At 40.1% G+C, this 24,817-nt stretch overlaps 1 protein-coding gene across 3 annotated transcripts in view; it reads right to left on the reverse strand.

The window, feature by feature from the left end:
• Nucleotides 1-5,158: 5,158 nt before the first annotated feature.
• The window catches only part of cadm1a (cell adhesion molecule 1a), a 303,930-nt gene continuing 284,271 nt past the window's right edge, over nucleotides 5,159-24,817 (reverse strand). For all 3 annotated transcript variants that reach the window (XM_067970983.1, XM_067970984.1, XM_067970985.1), the window contains 2 exons: nucleotides 11,047-11,175; nucleotides 5,159-7,891 (listed from right to left, as the gene is read on the reverse strand). In XM_067970983.1, coding sequence (XP_067827084.1) covers nucleotides 7,773-7,891; nucleotides 11,047-11,175 — 248 coding nt within the window. In that variant the 3' untranslated portion in view covers nucleotides 5,159-7,772. The remainder of the gene's footprint in view (nucleotides 7,892-11,046; nucleotides 11,176-24,817) is intronic.

The raw sequence follows: 24,817 nt of genomic DNA on the forward strand, positions 1-24,817 counted from the left end.
ATTGCATACATGTAAAATCTGATAGCGAGGTTAATTTTTGAACCATTTGAAAAATAATGGAATTTCAACCTATCACATGATGAAATGTGGTTTAAAGCAATTACAATTCACCAGAAGCTTTTGGAGTTTTGGGTGAAGTTTGCGAGTCTGATTTGCCTTTAGAAATCTATTGGGCCACACTTCCAGCAGAGAGAATTTTTCAAATCAGAGTTACATAAAACCATTAAATATCCATCTGATTGCCATAAGAAAACGCTCTGCAAAGCGAGCTTTCAAAACTTGAAATCTAATTTCTTCAGGCAAAAAATTTCAAAGGAGTCAGCCCCAGGCTCCAATATTTCAGACAGGTTTAAGTAATTCATTGGCTATAAAGTGCTTTGGGTTGTTCTGATGATCAGAAAAATACTATATAAATGCAACTTTGTTCTTTCTTTCTACCGTTACAGTCGGCTTTTGAAGCATCAGAACCACAGATATTTTGGGGATAAAAGGAACCTTTTATCTTCCTCAGGCCCATGATATGTCATGCCACGTCTTTAGGACATACCAAACCTTTGCCCAAAACCAATCCATGAATATTCTGCTGGAAATCAATATCAATTCTCTTTTGGGGCACCTTTACAACCTTGGACTGCCAAGGTGAATGACAAGGCCTACACCTTGGAATTCCATCAGGATTTAAGTACACAAATCGTTTTCCTTCACATACAGGAACTTATAAATATCCCCTCTGCAGAAATCAATCTTCTTGCCCTCAAGATTATCACTGAGCCTACCAGATAAGCATGGTTAAAGGTTTCAGAACCTTTTTGCTGTCTAAATCTACAGGTGGCTTCCAGTCCATTCTGAACTGTCTAAGTTGAAGCAGCAGATATCCAATAAGCAATGGAAGTCCTCGCTGCTTTCATCTAAATCAATACTCTTTCCAAATTTTCCATGTTCAGGGAGATTGAACAACATGTTCCAATCTGTCCTAGGAAAAGCAGATTTCTGCATGTTGATATCACCTCTAGAAAACATGTTCAACACTATGTTAGGCTGGATCTCCACTCCACAGCTATTTGCTAAATCAACAGTAGTAATTACTATAGGCCTTCAGAATCTTGATGACCGGTGATTTAGAGCCAGCTCAACAAGGGTGCAATTCTCGAGGTGGAAGCAGCCATCAACCCATAATGTTAGCAATAGTATTCCTACAACATTCCCAATCTTGATTCGAGTCATCCTTACTCCAGCTTGTTGTCTGGGCCATATTTCCCTACATTATTTAGGCATTCATAGCCTCTATGCTCAACATGATCCCATGGTTTCTGCTTCATTTGTGTTGTGTTCAGTGGCATATGGTTTTTTAATTGGGAAGCTTCCCAGAAATCTGAAGAATGCTAATAAAGGCTCTAGTTTGGTGGACGTAGGAATGAGGTCTATGCACAAAACTCTCATTTGACATCACACTCCCTGCATAATCACAAAAAAGATCAGTCTTTCAAGCAAGGTAAAGTATTTGGGTTTAGCAAAAGGTTTCTGGGGAGAGTGCAGTGGCATTCTGGGTGTAGTACAATTCCCATTATTCTCCTGCATGATACTACACAAAATAACCTTCAATTTTTATATACAGAATGTACAACCATTTTATTAAATGGTGTGAATGTAGCAGTGGTGAACCTTTTTGAAAATACTGAACAGATTCTCAACTTCCTTCATGAGAATTTAAACAAGAGCTATCCTTAAATGAGAAGGGGGCCAGAGTCACACTGGAGCACAATCTACTTCCAGTTTGTTAGGTCAGTCTTTTCATTGAGACAATACTAGTGAAGACCTATTCCTTACTGAATCTCCACTTCATGCTACAAGTCCTTAAGAATTATTGGACTCTTCCAATCACTCTCAAATTCATAATGGTCAGGAGTGTTGGGAGGTTAGGCATGTACAATATGATCAATAGTAATTACAATTTGTCAAGAAATCTTAAGAAAAAGCATCAAGTTATTCAAGGTTAGTTTTGCGAGATAGTTAAGATCTGGTATGATGAAGCTCATGAAAGCTCTTGGATTAGGGCTACAATCTCGTCCAGATTAACGAGGTGAAGTCTCTCTCAGTTAGCTGTAAAAATTCCAAAAAGTGAATTGAGAGTTTGGACAGTGTCAACCAAGCTCTTTATGGTAATGAGGCAAAGAAAACTGCCCTTAATTCGGTGTTAACACTAAATGAGCAGCTTCAAAGATCTAAATGATGGCCGGTGTAATAGTGTAGTCTTCCAAGGTTTGGGTTATGGCACACTGTTCGGGTAAAATAAAAAGTTTGTTCTGCCCATGTTATATGGGGCCGACATGATGCAGACAAGAAGTGCACACAATGGAAAATTGTTCCACTTTCCAATCACAGGCATTCCTCACCCTGAGGCACAATTTTTTCCCCCCAATATATTAAAAAAAATCCAAAGCTCAAGCTCCACAAATCAGTAAGTTCTTAATGAAATAGATGTTTGAATAGGGGCAGAACTGCTTTGGTTATAAAGCATGAGATGACTTCATGAATTTTTGCTGCTACGAACGTGGTCTTCAATTAATAGCTTTACAAAGCATCGTGAAGCATCTTAAATTTGACTGAACCTCATCAGCTAAAAGCTAGGTTTTGGAATATCTGCTGCTGTCATCAGTTTAATTGGTGCTATCCAACTGCATATCCTTTACTTCTACGATGCTCAGTGGGCCAGGGGACTGTGTGTTTAAATCCCACCCCCCATTTATCTTGAAACTATATGGTATACTCTTTTCAAAACAAGAGTTCTTCTTTTTCCATCCTCACTCCTTTGTAGTTGGTCACCAACTCCGAGGAAATTTGTTACTGGTTTCTCCCTGGCCTTTGGGCAGTGATGCCCTGAGAGTTATGGATAAGCTCCTCAATTATGTTATCAAATTAGTGGATTGCCTATAACATTGCTCACAGTTGCAGGATATTCGGTCTGACTTACCTGTTGGTCATTTCTATGATCCTTTGCTTCTGTGCCTCTTTGTCTTCTTTTATGGTTCTCTCTCGGTTGTATTGTTGTTTCTGTCTTTTGCATTTTGTATTTCTCGTTATTTGGTTTTTCTCTCTCTCTCTGTGAGAGGTGTGGTGCTGGTCAGCAGAAGATACGGGCAGTATCCAGGTGGGATCTAGTCGGAGCTGCCGGCAGGTTTCAGATTGCGGTCAGGGGAGAAGTCTGGCCAGGGCATGAGTCAGGCCAGGCATGGTGTAGCATGAGAAAGCAATGTAAAGAGGTGGAGTTATAACCTCTTGCCTTTTGCCTGTTCCTTTAGTTATGTTACACTCTTCCTTTGTCTCCCCTCCCACACAATGTTCTCCTGTCCTCCATCACTGTAACTGTTCATGGCCATCACGTGCTACCCTGTCATTGTATTCCATTTTCTGCCTCTCTGCTGCTTCCACCTCCTCCTTCTTCCATGTTCCTCTTCCAATAGCTGCTTCCCCTGCCTCTCCCCTCCCTTTCCACCTCTTTGCTTCACCTCCTCCCTCTCCCGATCCACTTCCTCCTGCCCCCATTCTTCTCCAACTCCATCTTTTACCCTAAACCAAAAACTCGCATGGGAAAGAAGCAGGAAAGTCACCCAGCTTCAGGAGGAATGGACTTGGAAGATGGAGCTTGGATGAGGAGCAGCACTACCCTATGTCGGGAGGAATGAAAGCTAAGTATAATGGTAAGCATACGTACCTTATGCTTTAAGTAATACCCAGGCATCATGGATATACGATGACACAAGTATAACAGGAAGTGCACACTAAACAAGATTTTTAATATACAATCTACTTATGTTAATTTGAAATTGCTTAATTTGAATTACTGAATAATTTGTATTTTTTAAGCACAAAAATCAATTTTGAATCAACATTAGTAGGCACTATTATAGCTAGATGGTGTGGAACTTCCAAGTTATTTTCTTTTTTCTTCTTGGGACAACCCAACTAATTATAATCTGCTCTCAATTGTTACAGATTGTCATTTACCCAATGAGGCCCTTTCAGCCAGCCTCCCTTAGTGGCTCCATCAAGTGTCAAGTCAACAACCTCACTTAAGTGCCCAGTCCACTAGTCTTTTTAACTCGTTACTAAGTTATTATTCAAAATGGAACTTCAGGAGGAATGGACTTGGAAGATGGAGCTTGGAGGAGCAGCTGCTCCACCTAGTGTCAGGAGGACAATGAGTTCATGTTGAAATGTTTAAACTATTATATTCTGAAAGCACTCTTTTAGCCTGGAAGTTTTCCTGTCAGATGGGAATTGCCAATGCTGGCTCTTATCGGGTTGATTCAGGGATCTTCATTCTCCATAAAGCCATTACATCCAGTGTCTGTATAAATATATGTCTAGCCCAATGGTGATCAATACATAAATGGTGAGGGGAATTTTAATTATTAAATAAAAATTCCTGATAAGCCCAAACTTTTTTTTTAAATGGACAAATTTCTTTCATAATTTTATTGGTAATTCAGTATTTTCAAAAATTCAAGAGTAAATACCATTTCTTTATTTTTCAGACTGTTGAATGGAACAAATCTTGTGAATGGTGACTGTGTGTAATTTGGACTAAGTTATACCAGTAGAGCTGCCATGCATCTTATTCTCTGTTATACCGAAATCACAAACAAGATTACTCTGTCATTCACCTCATCGCTGTTTGTAAGCCCTTGCTGTGCGCAACGTGGCTGCCGCATTTGCCTAGATAACAACAGTGACGACACTTCAGAAGTAATTCATCGGGTGTGAAGTGCTTTGGGACATCCCGAGGTACTATACAAATGCAAATTTTAAGTATATATATTTTTCGTGTGATGCAGAATTACTACCATTGTTCTGAAAGGGTTAACAGAATGAAGAAAGATGTAAAAGCTTTACAACGTGAATCTTGCTCTAAAAGGCCACAGGGATGCCAAGTAAAGAAAATGAAAGACCACACTAATGGATAAAGCCATGTTCTTCTGAAGGTGGGGTTAAAACACATGACTGGGCAAAGCAGAAGGGGCTTCACTCTCAATGTCAGGTCTCAATGTGGAAAAATATTCCTTTTTCCAGCAGTGCCATCCCTCATCCTGATGAACACAAAAAAAAATCACCCAAGCAAACCATAGACGATAATTACACCGCAAAACCAAATCAGAAATTTGGAACATTTAACTTTTTTTTATTAAGAAGACAAGAACGCTTCAGTAGTTTTTGTATTTTTTTTCCTGTAAAAATGGCATACATGAACTGATACAAAAAAAACGTGTGGGAACATATGAGATTCTATCAATACACAAAATTGCCCATGTACACCAGAAATAAGAAATGATCTAAGCAAACAGCTTTAGTGCCTAAAGATCAAACCTAATGGGCATATAACAGCAAGAATCTTCAACTTCATTAAGTCTTCATTTTTTTTTAAAACCAATTTTGCACATTACTTGTTTCGCACGTGACAAAACCCAGTTCATTTGAACTAACTCTATACAAAGTAATACATATTACAATTAAAACAGTGCACTGCATTTGAGAAAAAAAAATAAAGAGGGTTCACACAAAAACATGTACAACTAAAACTCTGAATTTGCCACGTTTTTTCAATGTGTGGGGGGCATATTCTTTGCATTCTGCCCGAGATGCAAAAGCCTATCAGAACACATATTCCTGAGACATGACAAATTTGTTTAATTTTTATTTAAGAAAAAAGGCCTACTTCAGTAACACTGCTACACTATAGTACAATTCAAACTAAAGGAGTGGGGGCAAAAGTACGGCAAATGACTGAGAAACTATATTTAAAACAGCGACGAGACACATTAAATCACTTTTTGAGTATGTTATCACATTCCCTTCACTGCTATGGTGACCCTTTTTCTTATGCAACTGTATAGAGAACTGAGCATTTGTTATCAAGTATACACTTCATAATACTTAAGCAGCTCAAATTTTTGTCATTTTCTTAGAACTCAGTGAGGAGCCTCAATAACAATCTCCTAATTTTAAAGTACCACATTGTCCAATTATAATGTCCCTTTGTACCCAATCCTTTCTTCCCTCATTGACCCCTTGATTAGCCTCATTCCAATGAATGCACAAGTTCCAGTAGAAACACTGAGACTAACTCACCCTCCCCATTCCCATCCCATTTTAGTCCTAAAGATATGATAGTGTTTCGCACTTTGTAACGTCTGTCCCAAAAAAAACTCAAACAAAAAATAAAAAAAAAACCCTAAAAATGAACACTCTTCAGGTAAAGCTATGTCACGTCAGAATTGGGCCATGTACCTTATGGAAATCAGGAGAAGAGATTTTGCTTTCCATCAATAAGTTAATACTCATTAACCGTCACCTACAATTTAGCTCAACAGTTTAGGTGGTAATAATTTTAACAACTGCCTAAAAGTTTTACCTTAACGCCAAAACTGTGAAATGCCATTTTCAGAATTTGCAAACATTTTCTTTACAATTTTCAATAAAAGCAGTAACGAGAACCTTCGACAGAATCTGGTCTCCTGTACAAAATAAAAAGTTTAGAAAAGAAAATGTTTATGCTAAACACAAAAAGGTAATATTTTAAGGCAGCTTTCACTCTTCTTTAAAGAGGCACTATCCCTTTTTGATGGCAGACCGACAGAATGAATGTAAAATGCAGGATACACACAGAACTTCCATTAAATACTACAGCCTCCTGTACAGTGTTTGATCAATTTTAATTAAATCTTTAAATAGAATACGAATAGCATTATACAATGGCACAAGGTCTAACCACTTGCATCACTGGCTTGATTAAAAAAAAACACTGCTCTTTAAAAAGAGATCTATGCACACGGTCCATGTAAGCAGTGGTTGTTTTAAAGAGGTTCTTGAATATAAACCATGCACGATGGACAAAGGGACACGCCTTTTTAAATCATGCTAGTGTTTATGAGCCAAACTGTACTGTGTGAATCCAGACTTGAACATGTAACATTTACTCCAGGCAGTGCTCATCTTGCCTCTTTTTGGGTGGGGGGTGGGGGGGAAATAACCTTGCTGACAGGGAATCATGAATGCAGATAACTTTCAAGTTTTTGGCAAACAAATTAGTGAGCAGTAAGGCCAATTGGGAAAGACTGATGAGATCTTTTAAAACAAGAGCTGTCTGAACAAAGCTTGTTCGCACTGTGATAACTCAAAACTGTCCACTTGCTAAAAGGCACAGACCTCAGCTGTCAGGTCTGGTTAGGGTTGTTGTCGAAAGTTCTGTCAGTTGCCCAGAACACAGCCAGACAGTTTGAGGTACCCTACATCGTACAGTCTATATATAGAGAATGAAATTAGAGTCGATCTCGCCACAAGAAGCCTCACTTGCAGAAAAATGCTTGATCCATGTCCCTCTGCGGAAATTGAACTGCCAGACCAGCTCACCCCTCACAGACAGAGGGGGAGAGAGAGAGAGAGAGAGAGAGCGTTAACAAAATTACTTTAAGTGTAGAAATGAAAGTGAGCTTGTAAGTCCACGGAACTTCCAAATGGCAATTCAAAGGCTGGAGCGTTTGCAGGGAAAACAAGGCACGGAGTTTTCTGCAAATGAGAGAACTAAACTAAGTCCAAGCCTGGCTAGGCATTTACAGAGGTGTCAAACTGTGGAACTCGCCGAACTCAATCAACACCTTCCCCCACCCTAGCCCCTAACCCCAAGTGTACATTTGTGTCTCAAATCATGGCCACCATGCTAAAAATCAACTGCGAATACGTCTACAGTTGGACACCTCAGTGTAACTACTCTTTATTTAGATGAAGTACTCTTTCTTTTCATCGGAGTTGTTCTGTCCGCCCTCTGCATTGATAATGGCAGTGTCTGCGTCTGCTGCATCATCAGCTCCTTTGGCTTCGTGTGTGAAATATGTACCTGCAATACATCATAAAGCCATTCATTAGCACAGCACAACAATGCATGTTCTCTGCTCAGTCACACTCGCTGGTGATCCACATTGTGCTTTCTCTGCCAAGAACCCAAAGAAAATTCTCACAAACATTTACAGCAGCAGCGTTTTTAAACCAATGGGCGCCTTGAGTCCCTACTTGGGATGACGTGTGAAACGAAAAACTCACACTGTGGGTGTTTCTCTGAGATTGGGACAGAGAAGGCGAGCTTTAGTCTATGTCTGGCACAGTAGTGTCTGGTGCTGCCACTGGGTGCTAGAAGTGGAAAGTATTTCAATATTTACATTTTGCACCCTGATAAGAACAACATCTCAACAGAAAGGTGCCCTGGAAATACAGCTAAAGGAGTGCTAAGTTAACAAAGGACTACTGAAAGTACAGTCCAGTCAGAACTGCTGGATCTAGGATTCTGCAACTCAGAGGCTCATTCAGACTCATGTCCAAATCCTAGATTCCAATATTGGATTTAGTGCCAATGTGGAGAAAATGATGTTGGAGGATTTTCGTCCCAGATATGTTTAGCATGTGCTTTAAAAATGCGTAGTATATGATTCTTACTACTAAAAGAACTTGTGCTATTAGAAGGCACAGCATCGGTACTGCACCATCTCAACTATATGGGCAGCTGTTCATTTTCAATGCCAATAGTTCACCAGGTGGTTATCATGCAGCTGATCTTACTGCTATTCCATGCTGATAGCTGGGTAGTGTGCTTTAAGGAACTGTATGGGTCTCAATGTAAAGATTTCATTCAAAACGGATTGTGACGATGTCCGTACATCTGATATTCTTATATTGGGCTCTGGTTGTTTTTTCACCATGTGTTGATGGAAGATGGTGTATCAACTGTCAACCTGTGCTGATCAATCTGCAACTTATTTGAATAGCACAAAATTAGATTTTTTTTAACAAAATGTACTGCAAACTGATTATTGCGACGTACCACCACTGTGACAGCAGCAAACCTGGGTCAGCCACTTCCCCTCAGTGTGATGCATTTGTTCATTATATTTGCTTTTGTTATGGGGTTAAATTATTGAGTTTCCTTTCTCCAGTCCAATGGTTTACGGTGGGAGGTATGACTAAATGTAGCTACATTTAATCCACATGCTGTTTAAACAAAGGCATTTAAGTACCTTTCTGGTTTTCATTGCGAACATAGCTTATGTGTGTGAAAGCTACATTATGAGCTGTACTATTATGTCTTAAAAGCATTGGTTTACTGCATAAGGACCAGCAGTCATAGCAGAATGCAGTGCAAATAGAATATATACAAGCTATTTGGATTAACAATCCACAATGTAACACAGAGGTACAGCATTTTTCATCTCTTCACTGGCTCACTGAAATGCAATTATGGCACTAAATTATGGGTTTCATTACTTAGCCAGTTCCCTGAGCTTCATGATATATACTGCAGAGATGTCAAGCACATAATAAAAGCAGTGAAAACACCTCTAAAAAGTTCGGAGCATCTCATCTACCTGCCCTCTCAGTCAGCAAATGTTTTTAAAAAAAAGGAGGGAAGAGGAGAAAAAAAAACACCGTGGCCATGGATATTACAGAAATTTTACACCAGTTTAGGATTGCCACCCTAAATAGTGGAAGTTTTACACTGGGCAGTCACTAAGTTGCGCTATTCTTATACTCATATATACGTAGGATTAGGATTTGGTTTTATCTCATATGATTGCAGTTTTTGCTTTCTTTTCACTTATAAATAGTTTGTAGATTTGTACTGTAGCCAGAAATAATAAAATGGTTAAATTGCTTATTCCCAGAATTCTTCAGGGTATGGATGACATTTAGCAAGAAAAAACTTTATCTGCAAGGAGAGGTCTCGTTAGCAAAGAATGCTGAATAAGTGATCAATGGTCTCCCAGGTAAGACGGTAGGCTATATCACAAACAAACAAAACAATGATCAACAGATCAGTCAGGAAACTGAAAAACTACAGGGCTAAGTCTGATAAAGATCTTAAGTTTTCTGTTACAATTTGTAGAGAGAGACAAGAACGAAAGAATCGACGAAGGTTACGTTCTCTATCCAGAGCAAAAGCGAGTAATATTGTTTATTTCTCTGTGTGTCACGACTCGGTCGAACTGAATAAAGATTATTTGCAACCAGAAACTGGTGTCAAGTCCAAGAACCTTACATCAGGCTCTGTTTTGAGTGCACTATCCGAAAATATCTGAAGATGTAGATCAGACGCCAAAATGTTTGATTTGCTTCTTTGGATGTGGAGGTTATTGTCATTAAGGGGTTTCAATTAATTTCTAATGCCAGCACAGCAAACTCAAGTCAAGATCCCAACACCCCACCTCCATGCCACCTTTATCGTATCCCGTTCAGTTTTGGACTTGCCAAAAGAATCACATGACCCCACCTCTGCTTCCAGTTCACAAAACTGTAACAGAGCGTTTGTTTTAGATGGTCAAAAGCTACAATACTTATAGTCCCTGGACCATGCCCCCTTTCTGACCCTGCAAACCCCAGCAGTGCTGCAGCAGGATTAACACTGCAGCATCTAAAGAAGCAAAGGCCATGTCAAACGAGGCTCCAGGCGCTGAAAATCAGAAAGACATTTTACCGTTGGGCTTCGTACTGAGCTGCGGCCTAATGGGAGAGAGAGGGGCTTCCTGCCACTGCCTCAGCAATTACTGTCATATCTGTCTTGATGGTCCTGGGGAAGGCGATAGCATGGACAGGAAATGGGGTGCTTTGCTGGGCTCCATCATAACTTACACGCGGTGGGTGGTGAAAGGAGCCAGCTCCTCTCCAGGTAGAGGGAGGAAAAATCAATTTTGGGGTGGAGGTGATGTTAGGCCTCACTGCCCCATTTTCCTGCTGTTTCCACTGCTGTCCCATCCAATTTGGGCCTGAGTAGTAGAGGAAAATCCAGGCCCATATCTTATTGGCATCCAGAGTAAGCAGATACTGGTGATATAATGCACATTGCCAGATTCAGCTGAGTTTAAATACTCTCTGCTGTTTAGACTTCCCAAAACACAAGGAACAATCCAATGAAGTTGAGAAAAATTGATAATATTTCATAAACCCATTATAAATGTCTTGATGGTGTAAACAAACTCAGCCGTTATAGTCTCTTTTGAGGCTTACCTTTGTGTCTTGCAAAGTATCGTCCAAGTACAATCAGCAGGCACAGAATGGCAAATACAACCACAGCAACCACTCCCCCAATGACAGCATGGTCTACAGACCTTGGAACTTCTGTGCCTGCTCTCGAATCTGTCAGATTAAAAGCAAGAAATCTTTGTCAGAAACATTTTGTATTGACAAAAATGCAACAAGTGACTGGGACTCAGCAAACAGGTTATTTAAAAAGAACTTTTCCTGTCACACTTCCCTTAACAAGGAAACGCATCAAGAAGTAAAGACACTTTGTCCCCCTCTTTGCAAGAGTCATTTTCCCTTTAGAATTACAGTACAGCTTTTAAACTGTCCAGTGCCTTTGAAATTTGACATGTTGCTGCATTTCCTTTCTTTTTATTGCTTTAGTTTGTCAAAGCTATGAATAATTTTGTACAGACTAAAGCAAAAATCAAATGTACTTGAATCATTTATGAACATTAGCTGCAGATGACTAGAATATAGCCAAATATCATCAAAACATAGGGTAATACATGCATTTAACTGCTTTGCATCTGTCAGTGTGATTCTGAAGAATGGCTGCTGTTGATCAACAAGTAATAAAGGGCATGAAATATGAGCAGGTTGATGCAATAAGTTAGTGAGATTCAACTCAGTGTTGTTGCCAGCATTTCAGTAAAGTGCAATAGTGGGCATGTGAAATTTTCACACGATGTCCATTTGAATTCTGGAAAGATACCCAGCAGTACAATTACAGGTTGTGTCCTTTCAATCTGGGGTTGTGTCTGAAGAGAACACTTTGAGGTTTCGAACGGCAGAATAAATTACTGCTGATTACAGATGGGAGCAATTTGAGGTGATGAATTAAGAGCACTGGCACAACATTAAAGCATATTGGGTTAATTCTTCTAATGGTAGAGCGGTAACAATACATTAAATAAGCTTTGTAACAACGCTGTAACAGATACAACACTAAAGCATGATGATCAGGATTCAGGCAAATAAAATTTTGCCGGTCACAGAAAGCTTTCTTTCAACCCCAATGGTGAAAAGTAGAAACAAAGACAACATTAAAGTATTGCACTGTCCAGAAGATTTACTATCTTTAAAACATACCAGTAACAGCTCAGATAAAATATTCCAACTTTTAAATCATTTTTAGTTCATAGCTGGTAGGCAGACACCTAAATCTCTCAGTATGTAATAGTACTTGGTCAATAAATCTGTCTTGATTCCAGTGCCGGGGGAGGTGATAGATATTCATTCAGCCCATATATAAAATGTGCAAGTATTCATCAGTTAATTTTAAAGAAGATTTATAATGATCCTCCTGAAGATAACAGAAAATTCTTTCAACGCTGACTACTGTGTATAATGATGTTGGAAGTTTATTGATCAGGTGTAAAGAAGTGTGACGATCAAAGGTGATGCTGCAGCTCACTGGTCAGGACATCTGATTCATCACTTTTCTCCAGAATTTACACCTTCTCCGTTCTATCAATTTACCATATAAATTAATTGTAATTGATTTCAGTATACTAACTTACAACCTCCTGAAAATTCTTTCAAATACATAGTAGAAAGCCTTATGTAGCAGACTAAGGGTTAAAATTTTAATTAAAAAAAAACATCAAGTATATTCAGTTTGAAATTTTTACTTGTGGTGAGATTCTCCAGTGTGTAAAAAATGTCATATTAAGAAGATAAGCATGGTTGGAGGTTGGACACTTGATACTTAAAAGAAACCAACACTGCTTGTGGAAAGTTAAACAAAACACTGATGAAATCCCACAAGTATAGCAATAGTTACAGAAATTCCATGATGGGAATCGGTGTCAAATTTTTGCCTCAACTAAAAGCATTTTTACCTTTAGAATACAGGAAGGGCAATGCCAAAGTGTCCTGCACATAAATCTGTCATTTGTACTGCTGCCTTCCTCTGGTGTCTGTCAACCACAGCTCTGGTTCTTGGCCACGTGATTAGATAATGGATTTCAGAGAGGGAAAAGGCAGCAGGGGTGGAGTAGGATCTTCATGTTAGATTGGTTTAATGGTAGCACACTCACCTCGAGTGAGGAGGTTATAGATTCAAGCTCACTATGTACTTCAGTACATCATTTAAGCTGACACTTTACTGCTGCACTTAGGGAGTGCTGCATTGTCAGAAGTGCCACTCTTCGTGCGAGATGTTAAACTGAGGCCTGTCTGCATGTTCAGGTGGATGCATCCCATGGTACTATTCGAAGTGCAGGGATGATCTCCCAGTGTCCTGGCCAGCATTTATCCCTCAACCAACAAACCTAAATCTGACCAACTGGTCATGTATCTTATTTGCTGTTTATGGGCTTTTGCTGTGTGCAAATTGACAGTACTTCAAAAAGTATCTAATTAGTTGTGAAATGCTTTGGGACAACCTGAGGACATGAAAGGCGCTATATAAATGCAAGTTCTTTCTCAGCCATCAACATGGAGAAACATGGAACACAGACGTGAAGTCAGAGACCATCTTAAGCCGAGCGGTTGCAGGTGGGCAGCTTGGAAGCAGTAGAAAAAGGCACAGGGAGGAAAATTGCACATATTCTTAAGTACCCAAACCTCCTGTAATTTAATGCTAAAAGTAACCTGATCATACTGCATGCCCTGCATCATAAAATACGATATTCCAACAGGCCGCATCTTCAAATGGCAAACTGCCATCATAACGGCAATGAAAATAATTGAAAAGATACTTTACAACCTTACTTGTATCATAAATCAGGATGTACTGCTCTGAATTTAATCAGTAATCGAATCTCAGATGACATCTGACCAATCTTAGCCACTTGATGCAATGATATAACAAAACTGGGGGTTATAATGAACGGTGATGCCTTTCTGGTACTTTGTTGAGTATGTAAAGATGCCCTTCTGAACATACCTACTCTCAAGGGTCACTACTTTAACCCTCAAATTGATAAGTGAGGGCGACAATGAGTCAATGTTCATGTAATTCAGGCACTTTCGTACCCATGTATATATTAAAAAAATGCTGCTTAACAGGCAGGCTTAGGGGGTTTTTGCATAGATATTGTAATTCTGGCAGACATCAAAACTGACATCCTACTCTATATTTTTTGATCAAATTTATTAATGTCATTGGATAATGAGCTGAGTTACATGAGCAAATCCGAGTCAGAGAGTACATTTAATCAGGTCCAAATTGTCAAAATAAACAGGTGGTAAAGACCACCCTGACCCTGATGGCTGAGTGGGTAAGTACATTATGCAGTGTGGTAGTGAGATATATAGGTTAGGAGGCTCTCAGGTTTGATCCCTGGTCTGGGCTGATATAGTTGACCATACAGCTAGGGCAGCAGATGGGACGTTCCAATTGACCTCAACAAACTCAGACTGGGAAGAGGGGGGAGGGGAGGGGAGAAAGAGAGTTGCTTCTGATCCCTATCCAGCAATTCCTGCTGAAGAGCATGAGTGGGGGGTTTGTGGTGAATACCAGATCAGGCTGAGCTCCATGGTTGAACACTCTGCTAACAGTCACTGGCCAGTTTCATGCACAAAGGCAGTCCACTTTTGATGTGTTGCTGGAGCGCCATCTTTTTCCTTCCCTTCTCCCATCCCAGCAGCTGTACCCTAGGTGTGAGTTCCTGCTCTTTCCTGGAAGATCTATGGTAGCCTGAGTCCCTGCTCTCATGAAAGGATGGGTAAAGGAAGAAAAAGCAGAGGAGCAGGATCTCCAACCTCTCAACCCCTTCTCCACAAGTTGCAATAATTAATCTTCAAAGGCAAAACATTAACTGCACAAAACATGCTGATGTCTGGCAAGAAGCAAACAAACCCACAGAATAAAGCTGCCCACAACTGATACTCACATGCGCTTTATATCATTAATTATTAAAAAAGCAGATGCATCGGAGTGAGTTTAGGTCTGGAATCCCATCTTGGGGCTGAGCTGACTTTAAAAGCTGTGTCCTTGTTCACCTGAACCCCTCCGTGAATTACCGCCTTTACCTTCTCCTGCAGCTGAATAAATATAACACTGAACATTTGTGTGAACTGTGCGAAACCTCTAATCTTGAAAACAAATGTCCTTCAAAAACACTTCTGCTGACCTACAAATATAAACATCCAGAGCCATGTTGCAGAACTTGCCAATTAAGAATCGAACATGGTTTGGTATTTAAACTCTAGTTTCTTCAAGATTAAATCCGTTGCACAGTTCCAGTCATAATAGCTTAGGGCTCTTCCAAAGCTAATGTTTCAACTTTTTTTGTGGTTTAAATAGTGACAGCATTACATGAAAGTCCCACGCCGACACCTCACCTTCTTCCCACCGCTACACGAACATTTTCATTTGCTGCCTAAATAATATCACCAGAATTCATCTTAAACTTTTCTCAAAGTGACAAAATCATGAAGCAGGGTTTGAAGCGAAGCTGGTTTTACTTTCTTTTTAAGCCAACCAATCTGAGACACAGATTGGATTGTGCCTTCTGTGCCATTATTTGTTAAGTTTATAAATCAATAGAAAAATTCAATAAAGTTGGAGACTACAAACCAAAAATGACATTTAATTTGTATTCCAAGGACTCAATGCAATTAAAGAGGATTGCTAATTTCAGTTTTGCCAACTGAGTGCAAGTAAATCTCTCTACTCTGTGACAGAACAAACCAGGAATTAATTTATTTAATCTTTCAGACAACACTCATTGTAAAGAAGAATTTTATTTCACTGGAAAAGCCTGCAGATTAAGTGGGTAACTGGTTTATCTAAAACAAGCTTAAAATAAATTTGTTACCAAATGGAACACCTTGGAGGTGTAATATTCCATTCGAGGGATGCGTGTCTATAATAAAACATCTGGAACAGCTCCTACACCTCTATTGGCCATAGACACAGTGCACGAGTGAGAACTTCATGCCCTGCAAATTGGGAGGAATGTCAACAAACAACTGCTGCTGTCATGCATCTTGTTATGGATAATTAGAGATGTTTGGGGTGGGGGGAGGCAGTAAACCTGCCTTGCCTTCATGGTTATGGAATGAACTAGCAGGAGGCCCACCTCAGTACCTCGATCTCACACATTTTCTCTTTTTTTTTCCCTCTCAAAAGCAGAACACTATGGACATAGAGCTACACCAGCATATGTAGCACAACTGAAAGGACTCCATTTTTGAGGGTCAGAATAAGTACACGTTGAGTGTACTACACACAAAGGTATGGAGTAATAGCACTTGTATTGGACTGGTTCCCCCATCTTGGGTGTATAAGGGGAATATATTGTTGTGGCCTGCCGATAATCCTGTTGTAGATAGTCCTGAAACGTTACTGGTGCCACAGGCCTTTATAAGGATTAGAGATTTTAGAAGAATTAGTCGGAAGCAGCCTAGGAGTATAAGTTCAGTGCACAATTCTTCGTATGTGACATGATGCTCCACTTCAATGACATCATCAGGGACCCAGGCGGAATTTCCCCCCCGCTTCCAAGTCCAGGCATGCTCGGTGCCCTGAGCACCACTTGCACTGCGATCAGCTACCTCAGCAGACCAGGGATTGATGGTCCTGGTTTGTGTGGCTCAGTGCCACATCATGTGGCAGTGCAGTTACCATCTCAGCCACTAAGGGAGCAGCTGTAACAAATCTTCAGCAGTTTCTTCAAGTTTGCAATTTTAGTTCTTGGTTTTTCATTCTTTGGTTCATCTTGCATTAGCTTAGAGACCTATCTGTACACAAGGATGCATCTTCCTTTTCCCTTCTTAAGCTGTGTCTGGAACTTTCTTCGTATTCCTCCTTCTAACTAACATCTGATTCCTTTTTAAGTTCAGATATTATAAAACCATGTGCACCTTCTGCTCTTTCCTTATTTTGCTTTCCCAGCTCCTTAGTTTTTTCTTCTCTTAATTTTCCTTTGCTTTCCCTCCAAGGGTTTCATTCTTTATTATTTGCTCTCTTTTCCTTGTTTGTGTTTTCCCTTAAGGATTTTTCATAATTTAGAACTCCTCTCTCTAATCAGCTCTTTTTTTTCTTATTCCGAGGGAGTTGTTCTCATTTGCTTTCTCTTTTACCTTCTCCCCATGTGGCACTACATCTTGAGGTTTCAGTTATTCGAAGTAGCTACTTTCTATCCAGGCCTCTCTACTCAATGTCTTCTTCCTTCATGTACTTGGCATTCTTTGCCCTGCTCATCAGATTCTTTGTCCTTTTCTGCATTTCTTGATTGTTCCAATATCTCTTTTCACTTCTTGTCCTGGCTTTGTTCCCTGCGGTTTGTATGCCTTGTGTTGTCTCTGAGTCCAGTCTCCCATATTTCTCCCTCGGATGCATTGCTTAACTCTCAGATCTTCTTCTCCTTTGTAGGCATTTTTCCATCCTAATCTTCCTCGATGCTTCCAGGAAGGTGCTGCCATAATTACGTCGGCCAAGTTTCTTTAGGGATCTTAAAGGCCTCAACAGTACATCAAAATCCAGAAAACTTTGATAAATCCCCACTGTTGTATATATCAGAGTGACGTAAACGCAGAAGAACTCATTCATGATCACTTCGGGGTATATTTTCTTCTATTTGTCAATTTTAGTGGGAATCCTGTTTTGTATTAATGGGTTTTCACTAGTTATAGGAAATAGATATGCCCAGAAGTAAGATTTTTGACAAGTACAAAAGATTCATGGCACGCTGGTGCATCCTTTGCGCAAGTGAAAGAGCTACATTCATCTCCAATGATCTGCTGCATTTTTGAATAGTTGTCTATTGTTACATTTAACACATTAATGTAAAGATATTAGTTGATGCTTGAGAATTAAAAAAAAACTTTTGATTCACATAAATTTGACTCAAATCAAAAGAATACAACCAAGATCAAGCAATGCATTTCAGAAAAATTGAAGTCCAAAGTCCACCGAAGTGAAGGGGTATGACAACTTACTTGAAGCTACAATCAAGTACACACGTAGTGGTAATTGAACTGTAAGTTCATAGAGGGGCCTTTCACCTGGATATTTGTGCTCTGCTTCCATCAAAATACAGGCATGTATATCCAGCTGCCATTTTAAATGACCTTCCTGATGCTAATTGTAATGCATGGAGAGTTTCATCTGCTGCACTCCCAAGTGGTAGGATGCAGGTATATGCCTGTAGTCCTTAACATACCATTACATTAAAGATCAAATGCTTTATAATAAGTGTGAAGCAAGAAAATGCCATTCGGACGCTCAAGCCCACTCCATATATAATTATTCGATCATGGATTTCCCCTGCCCCACGCGCCCCCCACTCCCCTCCCCTCCCCAACCTCCTGTTGATCCCCTAAATACATTATCCTAACTCCCTTGGGAGGGAAAAAAAAAATCAAATTTATGGCAGGGAATGAGGCAGGCATTTCAGAGGTAGCATCAGCCCAAGTTGCATTTGTCATGTATCCCAACACCCATCTTCAGAGAGGATGGCAGAGGCCAAGGAAAAGGTCATTTGGCATCTTGGCCAGAAATGATGCAAGATGGTCTGAGAAAGTGAAAAGATACTGTAAATAGAGAACCTCATTAAAGAAAAAATATATTTTTTCTTGTGCATATTTGGAGATATGAAAACGGTGTAATGGGGTGGCAATCATTCAAACCCTTAAAACAAAACCCTCAGTACCTCTTATTTTAGATAACTGTCACGTTTGAACAGATATTCTTTATACTCAATGCTCTGCAGCATGATTAAACTCAATTTTTTTTAGTAACATGAAATTGCACCTTGGTGAAGCACAATTTATCACACTAAAACTATCTTTAATTTCAGCTATTGACATACCATTTCTGTTAATAAATAGCACTGCAACTTGAGCAGAACATTTTTTGACAGCACTAACTGCTATTTCTATTATTGCTTTCTTCAGGGAACCTAATGAAATTAGTAAGATAACATTTCTCTTCCTTATGCGGTAGATTTATGCTTCACAACCCTGCTTCTGCTTGGCCTCCTGACTTCTAATCCACTTGTATCAAAGGCAAGAAATCTTGGTATAGAATATTAAGATGTTCACACACTACACTAGAGTATGTTGGCCTTTGTGCTGAACGACTTTGGGAAAAAATAGATAGTCTCAAAGGTGAAAAAGGTTTGTCATCTTGAATTTTAATAGTTTTCACAGGCAGAAGCCTGGAACAATACTTAACTCCATGTATGTCTATTTATTTTCACATTACTTGGTCTGAGCTGCTGTTGCAGCAATCTAATTAGTTTCACCCCCTCTCTGTCTCTACGAAAGGCACTGAACTCTGCAAGGGTATGGTTCCAGTAGCAGCCTCACTCAAATGGCCATTCTTCATGTGTGAGCCTACATGCTCTAGTGTTGGCATCAGATGCCTAGTTTGATCTTGTTCTTGCCCAATGTCCAAACGAGCAGGAAGTGCTGGACTGTAATCAGGAGCAGGAAGCCTGGCTGATTTCCCCCCTCTTTTACCCAGGAACAGCAAGTCAGTTTTAGCAGCTAACTCAGCACAGACCAACAACTGAATCTGCAGCCCTATTCACAGAGTAGTGCCTTACTTTTAGAACAATTTAAAAAAAAATCCTGAAAGCCAACTAAAAGTGTAGCCTTGAAAAGAATTTAGAATTTGTGTATTTTTTTTTGAAACAAAGAAAGCTGTTATGATTTAACATGTTGTTTAGGAGGTTACATTAGTAATCACTGCACACAAGGAAGGATTCTAACTCACCAATAAAAAGCAAACTTGAGTGTCAGATAATCGACAACGATGTAATGAAAAGTAAATGAAGTTATTAAACCACAAGTTAATATTTTGTGTTACACAACTTGCAATTCACCCAACAGGGAAATTAACCATCTGCCCAAATAGAATAAGATCTTTTAAGTTTGGTGAGACTCTAATAAAATGGTTTAAATTATTAAGATGGTAAATGAATGCTGAAGTGGAAAAGGCTAACAGGTGCACGACAGTTGCTAATGCAGCTATGTTGAAAATAGCCTAGATGACGACGATATTAAAAGGAGAATGCCACTCTCATCAGGGGAAAGGGTGAGGGTGGGAGTGAGGAAAAATAATGCATTTATTGTGAAGTAATTCAGGATGGAATATCTGACAAGTCACTCTCTGACCTGGAATCTTTGTGCTCAGTCAGGATGGAAATCCTTCACTGCCATGTATGGCAACGCTTGAAAACACAACCCAAAAAGCTCAGTATTGTCACTTCTCACTTTTAAATTAGTTGTTAAATTGAATACAGTATTTCAGCTTTACTTTCAACCTGTGGTCCTTTCGAATGAGGCTCCCTGCTGGGAACGGTGAATTTACCCACGTATTGTTGCATAATTAACTGCCTTTAGGAGAGAAAGTGAGAAATGGGCGGGGAATTTGTTTATCAACTCATTTAGGGATTAAGACATTAAAAATCGTGCATTTTAGAGACATGCGTTAGGACACAAAGATGGTGCCGAGGGATGGATGGTTCAAAGTTTGTATCTCCATTAAAGTTTAAGTGAAGCTAAACAGTGACGATTGCAATTACTGCCACTTCCACATCCCAGAAACTTGATATTGTGCAGTAATTTTTAAACTCCAAATCCTTAACATTTAAAAAAAATGCAGAAATATCTTTATCTCACCAGTACTACTGATTCTGCCACAGCTGCATCTTGGTATATCAGCATGACAGCTAAGGTCACTCTGCATAATACAAGGCAGGTAGGTGCAGAGTAACCTCGCTCTTAGTGTTCGGAGCTGAGATCTCGAACTGTGACACCATCCTCTGACCTTTAAATTTAGAATTGTAAACAATTTTACAACACCAAGTTATAGTCCAGCAATTTTATTTTAAATTCACAAGCTTTCGGAGATTTTCTCCTTCCTCAGGCAAATGTTTCTTGAAACATTTGCCTGAGGAAGGAGAAAATCTCCGAAAGCTTGTGAATTTAAAATAAAATTGCTGGACTATAACTTGGTGTTGTAAAATTGTTTACAATTGTCAACCCCAGTCCATCACCGGCATCTCCACATTTAAATTTAGAGTGACAGCAGGGACTGACTAAGATGATTTTAATTACTGCCATAACTAACTGGTAAGGCATAAGTTACTTATTTTGGCTGGGGAGGGTTGGGGGGCAATTGAGAAGTGTAGCATGTACTTACTGGGACCGAGAGACTGAGAGAAAGTCTGAGTACCCGCGGCTGTCACAACAGTGTAATTTGTAGAGTATTTCCACAAGTTATTTCATTTCCACTGCTTAATATTTCTCACATGTTCCTACACAGACTACAGTTGTGACAAGTCAGTTCGAAAATAGATTTTGCTTTAATTTCCCTCCCACTACATGTGTGTGGGGAGGGGGCGGGGAAGGCGGCTAGAAGGAAGGAAAGTCTCCCAGCTTCCACTTGGTATCTCCACCTTCAATCCACCCACATGCTCTCCCGAAACGTGTCAATCCCGCTTGATGCCATTAATCCGCGAATACAACATTGCTACATTTATCACGCCATTAATCATGGTCAATCTTTCCTTATTCACCAATATGCTGCAGCTCATTGTAGGAACCTCAACACTCTTGTGTAAAAGATTTTTGCTAAGCATCTTCAGTTTGTGTTTTGATTTAATTTTTCAAATCAATTATCAAATGGCTCATGGTCTAAATGTTTACCAATCTGCTGTTTTTATCTGAAGTTCATAGAAATTCTGATTCCAACACAAGATTTTTTGGCAAACTAGTTGAGATTAGATGGTCCGAAGAATGCATTGTTTTTACCAATATAATTTAACAATCTATGGCTCTCCAATACGATCTTAGCCAAGTTATCAAGGGTAGGTGTAGATGTGTGACTTCCCTGAGGGAGGGAACAAAGTGACACTTCTGATAAGATAGGAGATGGTTTTACTTGGGGGGGCGGGGGGGGGAGGTTGGGATCAAAATGAATGAAACAAAGGGGAAGACAAACTAAGTCAACAGTGGGGCAACTCTTCATAGATTCTTAGCCCACCATAATTTTTCTTCCCCTGTACCTCCCCACCTGCTGAAAACACTCATACTGGAGTATGATTCCATCGATGCCATCAGCCTTCTGGTATCTCAACATTCTTCACTAAATGCCAAGAGATTTGACATCGAAGGCATCACTAATCCAAGACAGTTCTTGTCCGAAACCCACATTCATATATTTTCTAGCAAGGGCCACATCGCCAAGCAGGCATTCTTCACGTGAGCCTAGACTGATCCTTGGCAGGATACTCAAATATGGGGGAATTATAGGCAAGCCTGATCCTGCTTTCATTCAATGTCCAAACAAATACATTTTCCAAAAGTTGTCAGTGGACAGCAATGAGGGAAAAAAAATGATCAAATAGCTGATCTTTACCCTTCCTTAACCCAAGGTGCTAAGGCCAATTCTAGTGCCATTACCCTAGATTGGGTATGTTGGCACAGGCCAAGGATGGAATCCGCACTCTGATCAGAATCGAAAACAAGTGCATCAGTCTTCTGTGTTTTCAAAGGTTCTTTGCTTTCTATAACTTTAATGGATGGAGGGAGGGAACTAAATATAGGTTGAATGAGTTTTAAAAAAATAATTGAAATTTTTTTTGGCTTTCTATATTTCAACTGCAATAAGCAAGTGATAATTTAGTGTAGTCTAATAAAACACTCATTTCTGAAATCTGTTTTGCTTTTCCTAATAACTACACAGAATTTAAATTAACTGCAAGTCAGTTGTTGGTGATGAATTAAATAAGTGCCAGGCAAAATCCTTGCTCTTTGCGTTAACTCAGTCACATCCATGCATCCAAATGCCTTGATTTAAAGGAAGCCAGTCATTATTTTTTCATTAACAATTCTAAAAAATTAGATTCTGGTTAGATTGAAGTCCTCTGTTAAACGTATTAGCATCGCTAAGAAAGTTTGATTAAAATTTGTGCTGTCCCTTCAATAAACTCAGTCATGAGATTATTGCTTATTTTCCAATTATTATAGTTTGATAAACTTTTACTCAATATTTATTCTATGTTGACGGCAATATTTTGGCAACTTTGAGCACATCGTACTTCTTGCCAGTAATTTGTGACTTAAGTAACTACTTTTCTCGGCAAGTTCCCTCCACACAGCGGCTTGCCTGCCATATCCCTCGATTCCCTTCTCCCTCATGTATCCTTCCCCAATCAGGTTTCCGCCCCTGCCACAGCAATGAAACGGCCTGAATCAAAGTCACAAATTGCATTCTGCGTGACTGTGACCACGGTGCACCATCCCTCTTCATCCTTTGACAAGGTTGACCACACCATCCTGCTCCATTGTCCAACTAGCTGGGACTGCCCTCGCCTGGTTCCATTCTTATCGATCCAGTCTTAGCCAGAGAATCTCTTGCAATGGCTTCTCTTCCTGATTCCGCAGCATTACCTCTAAAGTCCCCCAAGGATGTATACTTGGCCCCTCCTACTTCTCATCTACATACTGCCCCTCAGTGACATTGTCCGAAAACACGCCGATGACACCCAGCTCTACCTAACCATCACCTCTCTCGACCCTTCCATTGTCTTGGTATTGTCAGACTGCTTGTCCGACATCCAGTCCTGGATGAGCAAAGATTTCCTCCAATTAATCATTGGGAACACTGAAGCCATTGTCTTCGGTCCCTGCCACAAACTCTGTTTCCTAGCCACTGATTCCATTCCCTTCCCTGGCCACCATCTGTGGCTTAACCAGACTGTTCGCGACCTCGGCGTCCTATTTGACCCTAAGCTGAGCTTCCGACCCCATATCCTCTCCAATCACCAAGACAGCCCACTTCCACCTCCGTAATATCGCCTGTCTCTGCCTCAGTCCATCTGCTGCTGAAACCCTCATCCATGCTTTTGTTTCCTCCAGACTCGACTATTCCAGTGTTCTCCTGGCCGGCCTCCCATCTTCCACCCTCCAAAAACTTGAGCTCATCTAAAACACTGCTGCCCCCATCTTAACTTTCGTCAAGTTCCGTTTACCCATCACCCGTGCTTGCTGATTTACACTTGCTCCCATTTAACAATGCCTCAAATTTAAATGTTCTTATCCCTATTTTCAAATCCCTTCATGGCCTCACCCCTTCCCATCTCTAACTTCCTCCACCCCTACAACCCTCCAAGAACTCCGTTCCTCAAATTCTGGCCTCTTGTCCACCCATCCCCTTCCTTTACACCACCACTGGCAGCTGTGCTTTAAGCCGTCGAGGCCCGAAGCTCTGGAATTCCCTCCCTAAATCTCTCTGCCTCTCTCTCCTCCTTTAAGATGCTCCTTAAAACCTACCTCTTTGACCTTTTGGACACGTGTCCTAATGTCTCCCTCTTTGGCTCAGTGTCAATTTTAATGCGACTACGCTCCTGTGAAGCGCCTTGGGACGTTTTACTAGGTTCAAAATGCATTATAAATGCAAGTTGTTGTATGCATCAAGCCTCCACTTAAATGGATCAATGCTACCTACTTTAACCACTCCATGTCGCAGCAAATTCCACATTCTCACCACTCTGTGTAAAGATCGATATATATATATATATATATTTAAATACAGTCAGTGAGTTGGATGAGGTTGTATTGGGTGAGGCACAGTGCAAGATGGGGTGTTGGAATCTGCTGCTCCAGTGATTACATGGATGCGATCAATGACCCTGCGTACTTTCAGAAATTAAAGCGGTAGGGTGAAATTTGGCAGCCCTGTCATGTGTCTGTTGTTTTTCAATGAGTAAGGAGATAAAATTATCGCCCTTGTTCAATAATGCACGGGTCACCTTGCTTGGGCAGAAAGTTGGCTAATGCTGCCTTGAAG

Source organism: Heptranchias perlo, chromosome 33, assembly GCF_035084215.1.
Source record: "Heptranchias perlo isolate sHepPer1 chromosome 33, sHepPer1.hap1, whole genome shotgun sequence".
Taxonomy (NCBI): Eukaryota; Metazoa; Chordata; class Chondrichthyes; order Hexanchiformes; family Hexanchidae; genus Heptranchias; species Heptranchias perlo.